General features: G+C 38.3%; 1 protein-coding gene across 6 annotated transcripts in view; it reads right to left on the reverse strand.

The window, feature by feature from the left end:
• Positions 1–2399: 2399 nt before the first annotated feature.
• LOC116313443 (piezo-type mechanosensitive ion channel component 2) overlaps positions 2400–16863 on the reverse strand; it is a 92135-nt gene continuing 77671 nt past the window's right edge. For all 6 annotated transcript variants that reach the window (XM_039601953.1, XM_039601955.1, XM_039601954.1 and 3 more), the window contains 15 exons: positions 16201–16459; positions 15715–15891; positions 12935–13265; positions 12549–12681; positions 11410–11557; positions 11089–11300; positions 10740–10898; positions 9160–9307; positions 8580–8768; positions 8161–8253; positions 7467–7636; positions 6333–6461; positions 5565–5644; positions 5026–5230; positions 2400–4026 (listed from right to left, as the gene is read on the reverse strand). In XM_039601953.1, coding sequence (XP_039457887.1) covers positions 3774–4026; positions 5026–5230; positions 5565–5644; positions 6333–6461; positions 7467–7636; positions 8161–8253; positions 8580–8768; positions 9160–9307; positions 10740–10898; positions 11089–11300; positions 11410–11557; positions 12549–12681; positions 12935–13265; positions 15715–15891; positions 16201–16459 — 2686 coding nt within the window. In that variant the 3' untranslated portion in view covers positions 2400–3773. The remainder of the gene's footprint in view (positions 4027–5025; positions 5231–5564; positions 5645–6332; positions 6462–7466; positions 7637–8160; positions 8254–8579; positions 8769–9159; positions 9308–10739; positions 10899–11088; positions 11301–11409; positions 11558–12548; positions 12682–12934; positions 13266–15714; positions 15892–16200; positions 16460–16863) is intronic.

The following is a 16863-nucleotide window of genomic DNA, read 5'->3' on the forward strand; positions in this document are numbered from 1 at the left end:
AAGACGAGAGACTCAAGGAATCTTACCACAAATGCAAACCTAATATTTCCACACTCGAACCACTTAGGCGTGACACATTATTAACTAGATTTTGTTTTTCTCCTCTGTATCAAACTTCTTTTTTTTCTCTGCGCAGCACCACATACATAGAACGTGCATAGAAGCATAAACAATCAATATGCAACTGAAATATAAGCTTTCAGCTTTAATTCAAGAGGTTCAGCAAAAGAATTACATTAACTTTTTAGGAACTGTTCCTGTTTCAGTATAAAATATTTTTTGCATTCTTGATATCAGATTTCATCTGTGTTTAGTTCTTGTTTTAGTTCCACAATATGCCAACTGCTTTCAATGAGTGACAAGTCTGAGGCGTTTAGCATCCAGACTCTTACTATGGAGCCCTACCGTTTGGCATTGTCTTGCTTAAGTGAGACTGCCTGAAAGGCAGTATATGTTACTCCATAACCTGTTTATATCATAGTGTACACTAATGTACCCCAAATCACGAATGTCGTTTCCTTAGCAACTGTCTGCTGATAACAAGCTGGATGGCTCCTCTCCTCCTGTGCCTGCTGTATGCCATGTGTGGTCAGACGACGTCATTGCAACATTAATGACCCTGAGAAGTAAGCAGTGTTTCTCAATCTTGTTTATATATAGGTTTCTTCACAGAGCTGTAGCTAGCATTCTTGGATTCAGCAACAAGTTGTGTTTACTGAGAGTGGATGTTGGAAGAACTTAAATGCACTCCAGCTTGAGGTCATGAACAGATGGCCGGACATTCTCCTTCAGGATGTTTTGGTAGACAGCAGAATTCATGGTTCCATTTACCACAGCAAGTCTTCCAGGTCCTGAGACATCAAAACAGCCCCACACCATCACACTACCTCCACCATATTTTACTGTTGGCATGATGTTTCTTTTCTGAAATGCTGTGTTAGTTTTACGCCAGGACTCAAATCTTCAAAAGAGTTCAGCTTTGGAAGATCATTGAGATGTTTTCTGGGAAAACTGAGATGAGCCTTTATGTTCCTTTTGCTCAGCAGTGGGGGTTTTTTTTGTCTTGGAGCTCAGCCACGCAGGTCATTTTTGTCCAGTGTCTTTCTTATGGTGGAGTCATGAACTCTGACCTTAACTGAGGCTAGTGAGGCCTGCGGTTCTTTGGATCCAAGAGTCTTTTGTAAACTCTAGGAAGAGTCTTCGCTATACTATTGGGTTAATTTTGGTCGGCCGGCCACTCCCGGGGAGCATCGCCACTGTTTGGTTTTTTCGCCGTTTGTGGATAATGGCGCTCACTGAGGTTCACTGGAGTCCCACAGCTTTAGAAATGGCTTTATAACATTTTACAGACTGAAAGATCTTAATTATGTTGTTTGTCATTCTCAGTTCCTGAGTTTTCCTTGGAATGCAGCACGATTTCTGGCTTTTGAGTCTGCTGCATTTTGTCAGGGAAGTCCTATTGAAGTGATTTTTTGATTGAGCACAGGTGTGGCAGTAATCAGGCCTGGGTGTGTGTAGGCAAGACTTGTGTCGTCTTTCTCTAATATTTACATTTGTTTGATGATCTGAAACATTTAAGTGCGACAAACACATACACACAAAAAAGGAAATCAGGAGGACTAACACTTCTCACACCACTGTATCTCTGCAGGACAGTGTGTATAGATACAGCACACATGTACAGTGCCCTTTTGCAGTTTTGCCTTTGCCCACCATCACAGTTAATTGTAAATCAATCAATATGATTGAAGTGGAGACTTTCAGCTCTAATTCAAGGGATTATACAACAATTTTGCATGAACCGTTTAAGAATTGCAGTCATTTTTATACACAATTTCCCATTAAAATAATGGGACAAACTAAAACTAATAAATTTAAAGAGTATTTTTTAATACTTGAAAACAAACGCTTTACAGCCGATATCTGCCAGAAGTCTAGATCCTGTGGAAATCACCAGAAGTTTCCACCCTGGAGTTGCTCCGCTACACCTTAACTGCAGCCTCCAGTTGCAAAATTACACTACAAAAAATTGTCTTTGTTTCAAAGATCGTGAGTGCACTGTATACTTACCTCTAACACAAGTTTCATAAAATATTCTAATATTTATTCATCTGTCCCATTATTGTCTCTTTTCTTTTATCTCCCAGTACCCATTTTCACCAGGAACTACAGGACTGTAACTTTGGAGAATTGTCATGACACACAATAAAAAATAATTATCACAAATCAAAAGAGAGAAACCGATATGCTAAAATGAAATTAAGCAAAAGAAGCTATGATTTAAGGAGGGAGGCGGGGTCCAATCCACGCATGTTGCAGCTGTTTTCCATCACAATCCTGTTAAAACCCACTGATGTGACCCCCAGATTTACAGACCATCTTCACACACACACAACAGCTGAGTGCAAAAAAACACCACACCTTTCCAGATGTTTTATTTGAAGATTTTTGGACATTGCCTTAACATACAAGTACAATTTTCACATTTCATTCCCCTGCGACCTGTCCCTTTAATGTAACCCCTATGTACAAGTATTGCAAATTAGTCATGGCAATAATTAAGGTTTTCACTCATGCTAAATGTCCTCTAATGCATAGTTTGGACCAAAGGGCTCCAAGTCTCAGCCCTTTGTGTGTTTCTTCTTTGATGACTGGATGCACAGCTGTGGGCGCCAGCGAGGTCCACAAGTCAAAGAGTCTACCGCCCAAAGCACATTACCCTGATGTAGAAAACCAGAAGTCTGCTGCTCTCGACTCAAACCGGCCTGCAGATGATTCAAAATGTTGATGAATGACAAAAAAATGTCAATCTCTGCGGGAAAAAAGTCCTTCTTTAATACAGCTTTTAACTGTGTCACTGTGCAGTAAAACTCCGAACAGTTTCCACATTTTATTTCATGCCATTTAAATAGTTCTCATCTTTTCTACAATATCATGTTTTTTTAAGATCCACCAAAGCCTACATATTACCGTAACATACAATGATTATCTGTGAAAACAGCTCTTCCTGAGAAAGGTATGTAGTTCGTAAGAGTTTCAGTTCTTCTCATACAAACAAAATAAGGCAAGTAAAGATTGTCTGGTAATCTTTTGTTTTGCATTTTGTTTCCAGAGTGGCCTCTGACATTTCTTTAAAAAAAAAAAGTAATCGTGATATCTGAAAGTGAAATTTCCTTTGCTCCACATTCTTAAAAATCTTAAAGGAACGGCAGCTCAGCATTGCACAGTCCCAAAATCCAAACGTTCCAGTTGGAGAAAATATGTGATTGTGCTTGTGTGGTCGTTGTTGTCCACTTATTTGTCAGTGGGAAGCCCTTAAAGAGTAATGCTGCAGCCAGTTATTGTTTCTCTCCACCTACCATGCAATTTTGAAAATATTAGGGACAGATGTGAAGAGAAATTAGGGACTTTTTGTCTTTTAATTTCAGGAAAATTGCGCCTAAACACCTCCAACTGAAAACCGGCTGCTTATTTTATCCACTGGAGGCAAAACCTTTGCAAGATAAATACAGCACCTGGAAATTTGTGCTCAAATTTATTAATTGTGACAGTCAAGGTTGTCATTAATTAGTAAAAAATACCCCAGTTTATAAGTCCAAATAAAAAGGTGTTTCCCTTTGGAGCTAACACTGTATCACTGCCGCGAGCTCAGCTGACGAGGATAAAGTTGGCCTTCATTTGCTTTGGAGGCTAAAATAGCTGCTCACACCAACAGAGCGACTATCCAGTGTCTCTGAAAAGATCTGATTCAACTTCATTCATTAAAGTCTCCCTCACTGAGTTTTCTCCCGAGTCCACTTGATCATAGTCTCTGGCGAGCGGTAAAGGAAGATGAGTTTAGAGTACATATCCTCCTCCAGGTCAAGCTCCCCCGTCTCTCGCACGAGGAAGATATCGGTGCACAGCTTGAGGATGCGGTCCACGTTGGGCAGCTCCTCGAACATGATGGTGTGGGAAATGCCACTGAAGAACTCGCGCACAAACTTGCCGATGACCAAAACCACAGAGGCGTACAGGCCCATGATACTAAACAGGAAGGAGAAGAAGGAAAAAATCAGCTTTTGGATTCTTTTAAATTCTTATTTCTCTTAGTAGAAGTCCAAATATAATGTATCAAAAAGTTAAACATGTGATATTTGACAAAAGCTGTGAACGCTGTACTTCTCTATGATACTCTAAGAAACTAATTTGATTGTTCTGTATCCCACCTCCCAAAGGATGCGGTTAATTTTTGTGAAGAAAAAGTATAACAATTGATCCTATGCTGCCTCATCAGCATCCATCCGAAACCCCATTTTTGGTCATTTGTCTTTACATTTTGATTTTGTATCATATACATATAAAAAAAAAACAACTGTTGAGATGCACTCTTCAAGCCCAACATTGTGTATTTCCTAACTCAGGCGAATCCTTCCTTAGTTATGCTGCAATAAGCCTAAGCTGCTGGGGGCTTCCCATGATGCACTGTTTCAACTTCACTCAAGAAGGTTCTTGGATGAGAAATCAAACGAACCAAGAACAATTTCAGTTGCCTTTTTTTTAGATATCTTTAAAAAATGTTTTTCACTTTTGAATAAGAGACCGCCCCCATTTCAGAGTTATGAAAAACATTAGGGATTTTATACATGTCAAAGTAACATTCACGAATCTCGCATAGAAGAAACGCCGCATTGTAATCAGACGATGAATGTTATTCACTTCCCCTGCAAGTTTTTAAAAATATCTATTTATGTAAAATATGTAATATTTCATTTATTGCTGTTAAGTTTGTGTCTAGCATGAAAAAAGGGAAATGTGACAGTTTGGTAACAAAAGCTCAGTGAAGCAAATATAGTCCACCAACACAGTAAGCATCAGTTCCTATCCTTACTTATCCTGTGACTCCTCCCATTTTTCTTTATTTCTGCTATAACTGCTATTAACCCACTGGCTGTACAATTTTCAGTAACTTTCATAATATAATTTGTTACATATAAACACAAACATTTCACTGAAATACACAACAGAATATCACAAACCACGTACCCATATCCAGCTAGAAAGCCCAAACTGGGCGGGCTGACTTGGTCGCTGAATACGAACAGTTCCAGGCCTTCAGACTTGGTTAGATTGGTTAGATTGGTCTTGCTAGGCTCTGTCTGACTGACGATCCACCATTCTTTATCATTGCTGTCATTAGCTCGCTTCAATTTCACCTTTATGTCATAAAATTCTGGCTGACCGTCCTTTTCTATGATAAAGAAATAAAGAAGTTTTGTCAGAAAATGTAACTCAGATTTGTTCATTTTGGGAAAAAAATATACAAAAGCTTTGTCCATCAAAAGGAAGTATATAAATTGACGTTAAAGAAATTTACTCACCCATTAAAAAATTGGCTTATGTACTTCTTGAAAAGCATGAATATGTTTTGATATTTAATAGTCAGAAATTCTAATCTACTGCACCTCCTATTGAGATGGAGCATTTTTACTATTATTTTTCTTTATTGTTACTAACTCAAATAACAAGGACAAAAAATTCACATCACTCTAACACTCTGTACACAGTGACAAATACTTGGTCACCTCTGTAAAGGCTTTCAACAGGTTTGGACTCCGCATCGCTGGGTGCTCGAACATAGCGAGGGAAAATATTTGTTAGTGTCCTGCAGGAAAAGAAAAGCTGTAAGTGCTCGCCAGTTAATATTGTATAAATATTACAACAATTAATGATTATACTATATTATGGTTTTCTATTTTATAGAGGCATGCCTTACTAATCGTAAAAATGTTTACTTTTTAACAGATTTGAAAATCACATATTAACATATTTTTCCTTCCAGAATTCTTCGCTTATAACCAAATCGCACCAAACTGTCTATCGATTAAAGAAGTTGTCTTTTTGCACATTTTTAATACATTTTCTGACAAAAAACATCCATTGATGCTTCACAACCAATGGATGATGTCAGCGTGGCTTCGTCCATCTTTTATATACAGACTATGTTATATTTACCTCGTCTCCCTCCAAAACACACCGGTCAGTTGAAAAATATGCTACCATTAAGTGCTGTTAGGTTGTTTATTAGGTGTACTGTTGCCCCTCTTTCCAGTCATTATGTTAAACAAATGCATATAAGTGACACCTGTCTTCACATGTAACTGTGGATTTACTTTACTAATACTCTTCATACTTAATTTATGTACGGCCACAAAATTTTTATTGCCACCTTCGAAAATAAGAGGGGAAATTATTTAGCTGAGGAGGAACATTTAGCAGTTTAGCTCCTGGTTATTAGAGAACACAAACTGGCAAAGAGTAAAGAGAAAATGAGCGGGTGATACTATACTCACACTTCTGTTACGTTTCGTTCGTCTTTTAACAGATCTATAAGGTTCTGTTTTATGTTTTTGTCTTCGTCTTTAAGAGACCTTATTACTTTTCCAGATGCTGTTTCTGCCTTGGCTCCCAGGCTGACGTTTCTAAAGGAGGAAAAACATACTTAAATTATGCTTAAGGAATTTTTATCTTTACATTCCAAATTAAAATGTTGTTCAACGCAAAGCAAGGTAATTGGGGTTATTCTGAAAAAACAGATTTGCAACAAAGCTGGTAGACCGAGGAGAAGACTTGTGAATGAGGGACAATTTAATTAGCACTTGCTGATGTCTATGGGTCAAAGACTTTGACAACAAGGTATGATGAATTTGTATGGCTGAGTGATGCCCCAATAACACTTCACAGAGGAGACGCTCCCACCTGGGAAGAACCTACACTGAGGGCTGAATGCACCAGGTTAAGTGCTGTCACATCTAGTTTGTAAAACCAAGCAGATGTGTGAGGTGAGGCCCAGCATCCAGCTGAACACACCGCCTGGATGGAAATTGATTTAAAAAGAGGCCATGAGCTTGCCTGACCTGTAGTGGGGACCCCTAATGTGCCCCACGCCAGCAGGAGGCTGAAGACCCCTGTTAGTGTAGGCCAGGGCAATTACTCCTACTATCCAGTGGGAGGGGCGCTGTTTGTGCTTTAGCCCAGGACGTAAAAAGCTGGTCACTCTGTCTAAAACCCTGGGTTCTGTCCATATAAACAGACAGAGCATAGACTGGACACAAGGTTGCTCCTCTGAGGTGAAAGGCGTCAGGTAAAAGCCCGGCAGTTCTACAGGGGAACACGTGCTCTGAAGGCCGGCCTTTCCCTTAGAGCTAGGGTGAGGACTGTAGTCATTTGGAAGGGACTCAGACTAGAGCAGCTACTCTTCCACATTGAAAGGCGCCAGTTGAGCTGATTATTGTACTTTTGCCAGAATGTCATTGATCTTACGTCTTTGGTCATACACTGCTTGTAATGTGATGTTGATGCTCTTTAATAATTATCTTTTTGTTTCATGATGATAAAATAAAAAACTTAAATTTTATTACTTATCAATTAACCTTTTACTAACAGTTATTATAAGAAACACTGGAAACACATTTGTCCATGCGTACCTTTGCACAGACCAGGACACAGTGATGGAGAAATCATCGGTAGAGTTCAACATGTCTATCAAGCTAGCTCTGCTGGGTGGACTGATGGTCCACAGAGAGTTGGAGCTGCCTTTCAATTGAGCGATGGTCAGGTCCTCATAAGTGTAGCCCTCCAGCCACTGCATGGCATCCTAATCCAAACACAAAATCAAACAATTGGAATCAATATAATTCAGTCGCACTAAACCAATAATCTGTCAGCTAAGCAAGTTTAAATTAAGGTCAACATGCACACATACGCAAATGGACTGTTGATTGTTAAAACTGTTTCAGATTCAACTATAATTCAACTATCAACTATAATCTTCCAGTGAATATTAGTACATATGTTTTTGTTCCTCTCAGGAAAAAGTTATCCCCTGATTTAAGGGTATGGATGGATCTTGCTAACCAAATTTGCTAGCCTTGACCTTCTCATCTTAAGCTGAGACATGAAGTCAATACGTAAAATAGGCTTCCAAAACCAGTTGATGACATCACCGTTGTTATGTGGATCCTTTTTACTGTCTATGGTACTTTGGTAGAGAACGAGCTACTTGCATTATATGGGAACTGCTGTACATCAGAGATACAAAATTATTTATTTCTCAAATTTAAAACACATTATGGTTTGTAAATTATGATCTTCTATTTGTATTTGATTTCGTATACTTACATCTTCCTTCTTATAATGTTCTACAAAGTTGCGAAATTCATATCCTTTCACATCTCGCAGTTGCTTTTGCTGCGCGCTCATGGTGAAGATGGGCTGTAGAAAGAGAACGTATTGAAAAAAGTCTAGTCAAAGGTGAATACACCTCTAATGATTTTAAATCAAGCACTTGTTTCTGGTGAACTGAATTTATTCATGCAGATTAATGTGCAGTAACTGTCGTGAAACTATGCTTGATACACACACATACAAACACACTACATTAAATCCTCCACCCTAAATACACTAAAATATCTCCCTCAGACCACAGGTACCACATAACCATAAATGTTACCTCTAGACATTTAAAAAAGGACCTGTGAAAAGAGTCTTTGTTTCTCAGTTTGCTGCAAATGATTTTATATAAGAAACTGTGTCCACACCTGAAAGCCTGCCAGTGTGATTTCAAATGAGACATCCAGTGGAGTGTTGACGACTCCAGCTACAGATTTCACGAGGGACATGAAGAGCAGCGGAAACCATACTATACAGATCAGCAGCACCACAATCATTCCTCCCATCCCGTACTTCACCACTTTCTTCTTCTTCTGGCCTCGTGGCTGGGGATACCTCTGCAGAAGGATGACAGAGAGGACACTGAAATAAGTTACTGGTATTAGATGGAGAACGTAACACAGAATTTCCCCTGATCCTTTGCTTTAACAACAAAGTCAACACATTTATATATTTTCTAAGGCAATGTTTTTGACAAATTTGTAAAAGTAAAAATGGGCAAAAAGTTCCATGGAGGGATATATTTCAGACTGACTGGGTAACAACTACAAGAGAGCAGTGAATAAAGATATTTTCACTTCATTTACTGATAGTCACAGTATATATATATATAAAAAAGATTTACCTCCATAAATCACAAAAGTAAATTTCAGTTTAAATTCCAACATGACAGACACTGGCCCTGAAACAGATTTTTTTACACTACACTAGTGCCACGATGATAAACACCTTCTCTGACTCTCTCCAGCATTTCAGGATAAAGATGTGAGCGTAGATGTCCTCCACACAGATCCAGCTGGACAGAGACAGCGAAGTGTCGGTCCAAACCCAGTCCATCACGGCTCGGAGCTCCGTCAGGAAAGGTACTAGACGGAAACTGAAAACCACATATCTTCTTTATTAATCTGGCATAATGTGAAAGCTCATGATATTATGGGTTATATAATAAGATACTGCTTTAGTCTACAGTAAACATAGCAAACTTATTTAGCTTCTTGAATTTAAACCATAGAGAAAATACCACAACATCAACAAAACATCATCTTACATGTCAGTATCATTATGGATAAAAAATGCACACAGCCTCCACATGTAGAGTATTTTGAAACTATTCAGTTTTAATTTAATTCAGTTTTATTTATATAGCATCAAATCACAACAACTGTTGCCTCAATTCACTAAATAACTTTCTTTTAAATATATATGCAAAGATTTAGAAATATTTTTATTGTAATTTTAAATACATTTTTTATTTTATAATTTTTATTTTAATAGTAGTCGTAGTTTTAGTGTGGTTTCAGTCCTGTGTATTTAAGTTGGCACGACCATGCAAGAAACAGCAGTGCACTGTATTTGTTTTCACACTGCTGGGCTCATCCTCGCCTTCAACACACCCCTTCCCTTAGCTGGTGACCCGCCATGTATTTTAAAACACACATTAAATTGTTATTAAGTGAATAAAACCAATTTTTGTGGAAGAAAAAATATTGTGTTTATTAATTTCACACTCTTTTTTGCATAGCTTGACTTTCATATTTTTTAGTTCACACATGATCTGGAGGCCTGATGGTGATTTTCTTGTTGCTGGTAAACAGTGAACTTAATCAGCAAACAGAGCTGTGAAAATACTACACATCAGGCACAACTTTCTCAGGCGCAAGCTCGCTCTCTTTCTCTCTGCAGCTTCCATGCACACAGACTCCACATGCAACCTCTCTCCCTCTCTCTGTTTCTGTCAACAAGGCAGGCAGTGTGAACCATGTAATGTTAGACACGTTGATCAGATAAATAAAGAAAGAGCAGAAGGGTGAGAGACGATGAAATACAGATGCAGCTGAAAGTACCAGCTAGCAATAGGTCAGTCTAGCAATAGGTCAGTCACACAAGCTAATACATCTTTGTATCTAGCTGTGCAGTCAAATAAGTAATAATAATGCAAATAGTAATAAGCTCATAAATCGAAGTATCCAAACAGCATATTTTAGAGATCTGTTATGAATCTATTATAAATTTAAAGTTAGAGCTTACAGATTCAGCTGCATTAATGAAATAAATTCTAAATGCTAAAGTGATAAAATATAACATAACTAGAGCGAAAACCAATGCTTATGTTTCTATACAATTTAAAATGTAAGGACTGATAAGAAGAAATGTGTTTTTTTCTCCTCTAGCAAATATTTTGTGTACAATTTTCGATACGTAATCTTCTCCTTGCAATTCTGCTTCACCAGCAGCAGCAGCAGCAGCTAGCAGGGCCTTGGACGTGTTTGTCCAGCTGGAAGAAATGAAACTCTCTCTGCATAACTCACCCCTGGAACAGGAAGAGGTTGACATAATTGTAGCTCTTTGTGAGGAAGTTTCCCAGAACACGGGTGGGATAACCACAGCGGATCTGATAGGCTGACAGCCCGAAGTAGATGCACTTGACAAAATACCACATCTGAGCGACTGTGTTCTCACTGAAACGTCTATGAAAGGAAGAAAACAAAGACAGCTGTTGAACTGAAAAAAGAATGCAGCTGGTTTTCTAACTTTGAGCAGCAAAATAAAAAAAAAGCACAAATATATTTGACGCCATGCTGTCAGATGTATTTTATCATTTAAATTAATCAGGATGATTAATCTCAGCTCTCATGTGAGCTAAGATGAAGCTCTTACTTGTCTGTGACCTTTGGCAGGATGAAGAACATCCAGAAGTGGATGCCAAAGACCAGAATGACCTGGAAGATAACCTTGCCCATAACAGACTTTCGGAGGTAGAGGGCCCGGTCCACCACCATGGTGCCAAACTGGATCAACACCATGACGAGAAAAGCTCCCGGGACCTGATCCTCTGACAGCGATGATGTGATGTCTGCCGCTGAGTGTTTCTACAAGGAAAAGGTAAACATAAAAGAAGTCACATGACAAAATTCTAATTGTTATTGTCACTTGAGGTGAGCATTGTCATTTTCTTCTACAGATAAATTCAGAACTTACACCAAATGCCCAGAATCCAAACACGATGATGATGAAGTCAACCGTGTCAGCGAGGAACATCAGCACATAGACGTCGGTGACTGCGCTGTACTCTGGATGAATCAAGTTATAGAAAAACTGCCTCATGGGAAGATAGATACCCAAAACCCTACAGGGAGCAGAATCAGGGTTATTAGAAAGCGATCAAACAGACGACTGATGCTTTCTGAGACTGTGCCATTTTATAAGGAATCTTTTACAGGGACTCTCTTATAAGGTTTGATGTTCATATTAAACAAAGTTTCACATACTGAGGTCTGCGTAGAAGAGAATAATCAGCCTTCAGACTACTCTAAACACTGGGATGGAGACATTTTTCAGTTGTTGGGTTTTAATGATGTCAGTGAGACTCTGATATTGCATCTACAGCCTCGTGTGTGAGCTTCTGCCTGCTAATCAAACCCTCAGTTTGTTGAGGGCAGCCAATCAGAAGAACAAGAGCTTAAAGTGTCATGTGTAGTTTAACTTAGTTTAATGATGAACTGAGGGTCTTACAAAAGGATCAGATAAAATGGGATTATTTTTAACCGTTAATCATGCAAAGCTACTCTAAGTCCAAGAATAAAAATAAGTAGTTGGAAACAAGGATAGTAAATCTGCTTTACATCTAAAAACCACTTGTAGGTTTTTTTCTGTGCATTCAAACAAAATCACTTCAAACACGTCTATATAACAGCACTTATTTCATATGAAGAGCTGAACTTATTTTGAGCAAAACATTGGGTTTCGGTTACTGTCTTACACATTATATCTGGGAAACCACTCATTGCATTGCAATTAAATTTAGAACAATAACATGTTTGGAGTGTCTGTTGCAGCACTTACAAAAATGACAGTGAACGGTCTAACGGGAATGCTGTAATTAAAGATCTAAATTTAGACCTTTGAAAGGTTTAAGCTGCTGTATCGCCACGATGGTTTTCCACAGTGCATCTTACATCATTCATCAAGAATACTTGCTGAGCACACTTCTCAGCAATGCTCTCATAACATTACAAACACACTTTATAGTCAGTAAGAAGCTGTGGGTGGAATTAAAGAGAGAAAAAAAAAAGAAACAGCCACTCCAACTTTTTTGAAGCAGCTACGTTTTGTGCTACCGCTTTATGATGAAAGCTTTTGCTTTGAAGAGCTGCTCCCTCAGTTTCTCTATGATCATCTGTTTGCGGGTCTTCTGATGGACGCTGGCCTCACTGCCGCTCTTGCGGCTGCTGTTGCGAGAAGCTGTACTTCCTGTGGAAACAATTTACATTTTCAGTTTTAAATGACCCGTGTCAAAGCTCTGAGTTGCTGATTAACGCAATGCAAGACTTTCTATTTATCGTTATTTTTACTATAAAGAATAAAGGTTACGGTTACCACAAAATATCATATTTCTTCCAGGTGTTTGTTTAACAGAAATACTGCAGCAGGGGATTTCTTAAATCCACCATCTAACAACCATTTAGTAGCAGGAAATAGCCAAAAGGAAAAAAAAAGCCTTCACCTCTCTTAGACCTTGCAGAAGAGTGGAGAGACGGATGAGAAATGTGTGAGCCTCCGCTGGAGCTCTTGCGCCGCTGGTAGGTCTGCTGCTGCTGCGAGTAGGGCACCTGAACGTGTCCTGAATCTATGGAGGTCCCGAAGTTTATGGACCTCAGGGTCTGATTGGAGCCTCTCCTTTCACCGTTTAGCGACGAGCCTGGTTCCGACTCCTTCTCACTCTCCTCCTTGTCTTTTCTCTCGTCTTCAGACTCAGACTGACTTCTGACTTCTTCAGACTGACAAGGTGCCTCTTTCTTCACCTTGGGGTCGTCCTCATCCCACAGACCATGGCACTGGTAATGAAAGGTGGAAGGACTGTTATTTCCATATCCAAATAAGATGAAAGTGAATATTTTTTTCCCAGTCATAAAGCTGTCCTACCCTCCAAAAAGAATAGAAAAACATAAAAATATCACTAAAATCCCTGACACATGTAACCAATGAAACCACAAACCCTCATATAACAAATCTTTAATTTTTTTCTCAGCGTTACTTCAAATACTTCAAATTCCCAACAACATAAATACATCTTCTTTGTATTTATTATGACCTTTTCTATAGGTAAAAAAAAAAAAAAAAAACTAAGATTATATTATCTCTGCTAGACTGAAAATAACTTTTGTACACGGTTTAGGGAGTAAATGTGACTGATCATTAGGTTTTATAGCAGGACTCATTAGAAATAGTAGATGAGAGTGATCACAGTAACCGGCCTTTCAAATATTGAGAGGTGCACGAACAGCTGACGATGCCACGTTAAAATCGGCACCCACGACAAAAGTGACGCATCGAGCATAATGGAACTTTTATTTGGCTCCTTTTTGTAATATTCAATTGAGCAGTTTTGCTATTATCATTATTATTATCATTATTATTATTATTATTATTATTATTATTATTATTATATGGGTTGATTCTATGCAGTATAATCTGTAAACTAAGTATAAGTGACCAAAAAATTAAATGCAAGGCTTCATAAAAAAGCTGGTCTTCTGTAAAAAAAAAAAGAAAAAAGAAAAAAAAAAGGAAAATATCAGAAAGCAATGATGCATATGCAAATGACACAACCCGCATTTTAGTCATTATATGACATAAAGGTACTGGCAGCCACTAGTGCTACCCCTCAGCCTCAGCCTCAGCCTAGTAGATACACATGTGGTAACAATTTTAAAAAATCCTTTGTCGCCTTGTTCTTAAATCTTATATCAGACAAGAATGGACAACATTCCTCTCTCAAAAGTCCAACAACTGGTTTCATTAGTTGCTACATGTTTACAGACTGTTGTTAAAAGAAGAGGGGATCCTACACAGTGGTAAACATAGTCCTGTCACATGGTCCTGTCCCAGTGTTTTTGAGATGTGTTGCTGCCATTTTTCATGAAATAGTAAAATGTCTCAGTTTAAACATCTGATATGTTTTCTATGACCTGATGCGAATATAATCTGGGTTTATGAGATTTATAAATCATTTACATTTTACACAAAATCACAACATTTTTGGATATCAGGGTGTAATACATTCCTTGTTTCACACAGAAATACTACGAAATTTAAAATTTTTCCTTTAATACAGTAAATATTTTTTAAGTAAACTATAGGGAAAAATGGAAAAGAAAAATCAAATCACATGAGAGAAAATCTCTCTCAGAAGAGGCCTAACATTGACTTTTCATATTTTGCTTTTTTCCCCTCACTAACAGAAGGTATTAGTTTGTTCTGGATGGATTTGGAAGAAAATGATACAAGAGGTGGGGTTTGGAATTTTTGGCAAAGATCCTTAGACTAGAATTAGGAGGCAACATTGGACATATTTTCACAAATCCAAATCAATTTAAACTATTAAAAAATGTGCCAATATGCCAAAAAAGCAGACATCTGCACAGTTTCTTTCCACAGGGCGTCACTCTCATGAATACTCAGCACTCTCTGTACTTAAACACTATACTACCATACCTGCTGCTGAAGCAAAGCATGCTGTACTGTTTTGCTCTGTACCGTAAATTTATAGTCTCCTCACCTATATACAGTATATACAGTAACTAGTCATCCATCCCTTATTTATTCCATAATTTTAGTCCATCATGTGTACCATTGCACCATAATATGCTATACATGTCTGTGTCATGTTGATAGTTTTGTCTGTCGTTTACTCTTTTCTCTACACTGAGAGCAAAGAATGATCTTGAGCCCAATTCCTTGTCAGTGCGCACATACTCGGTCAATAAATCTAAGTCTGATTCTAAAAGACACTATCTTCATTTTTAAGAAAATATCACAGACTAGCTAGCTCCAAGTATCATTGTGTATCCAGAAGGAAATCTCATTTCATGTTTACAGCTTTGGAGATATGCAGTCTGCTTTTGTTTCATTTGTTGATAATAGAGGAAAACTGTGCAGAACAATCCAGCAGGGACATCTAAATTGCTCAAATACTGGCTTTTCATTCAGTTTTGTGTATCAGCCAGCCTGTGCTGCCAAAAGCTGGTACTTATTAATATTGGCCTTCTCAGATGCATAAATCAGTCCATAAAATGTGCAAAGGAATTTTATTTTGTCTGCAAATATTTGAAATATATTTTCTGTCTCTCTGAAAATTAGTTCATGATGAAATATCAAGTCAGTGATGTCATGAATAAAAAGACACATATAATGAGTGTACTTCAGGAGAATCAACTCTCAAAAAAGTATGTGGTGATGGTCTTTTATGGTCTTTGTTTTCATGTGAGGTGTGTTTGCCCACACCTTCAGGATGGACCTGTGAAAGAAGAGAGCCAGTAACTGGACCAGGTCGTAGTGGACGTAACCGTCTTTCTTCTCCACACCAATGATGTTGGGAGGGTGAAGAGGTTTGTTCTTGTCTACGCTCGAGTGGAACGGGAAGAAGCCAAACTGGAAGAAGTATTTGATGACGATGGTGACCTGGAAGGAAAACATCATCAATCAATTTGAAATACACACCAAGTCCCACTTTTACCCTGGAACCTGATGATCATCTGTTAGACTAAATCCTGTTATGTTCCCTGTTGCCTTTTTTCCATCTTAACTTTCTAGTATTCACTGTGGACAAAACCAACAATCTTTTCCTTTATGTTTAGATCCTTTATCTACGTTATTTCCCCCAAAAAAGAGATCTGAAATTTGAAAATTAATGATAAAAACACACAGTTACTTAACAATTTCTTGAAAATCTTATTTATTTTGCAACATCATCATCATGTTTATCTGCACCTCAGTATAGATGATGGCAGTCATCCAGTAGCGCTTGCTGGGCCGTGGAACAGACAGCATTGCCCAGAGAAAGATGGTAATGGGAAGGACCAGCGTAACACAAGAGGCTGACACCAAGTGGTTTATGATGATGACCAGGTAGCACACCAACTCCGAGTGAGCCACCAGCATGTTGTAGAGGGCGTAGCAAAGCTGGAGGAACAGAGGCTGGTTTTGGTAGAATTTATCTGACTGCTCCAGCTCCTCGTCATAAAACATCCTGGACAGACAGAGGAGGCATTAATGGAGGTCGTATCAGTGGAAAATTATTTATATTTGATTTAAAAAAAAACAGAAATTACGTCACAACTGAATTACTCTAAAGACAGTTTACTCTCAGAAGACTTTAAGGCAGAGGTATCAAACATAAGGCCAGGGGGCCAATATCGTCCCAGCAAGGAATTGAATCCGGCCCACTAGACAGCTTTAGAAAATGTCAAGGAGTGGATAGATTTGAACTCTTAACTGTAATTTCATAGGTTTTACAGCTTTTTCTATTTATAAGGGCTGCCATTCATAATAGACCAAAGTAATTAACAGAGAAACAATTAAATAACAGGAAAGTTCCTGTTTTCCACGGTAAATGAACAAAACCTTTATATCTTATAATTACAGGACACTCTG

The sequence above is a fragment of the Oreochromis aureus genome, linkage group 18, assembly GCF_013358895.1.
Source record: "Oreochromis aureus strain Israel breed Guangdong linkage group 18, ZZ_aureus, whole genome shotgun sequence".
Classification (NCBI taxonomy): Eukaryota; Metazoa; Chordata; class Actinopteri; order Cichliformes; family Cichlidae; genus Oreochromis; species Oreochromis aureus.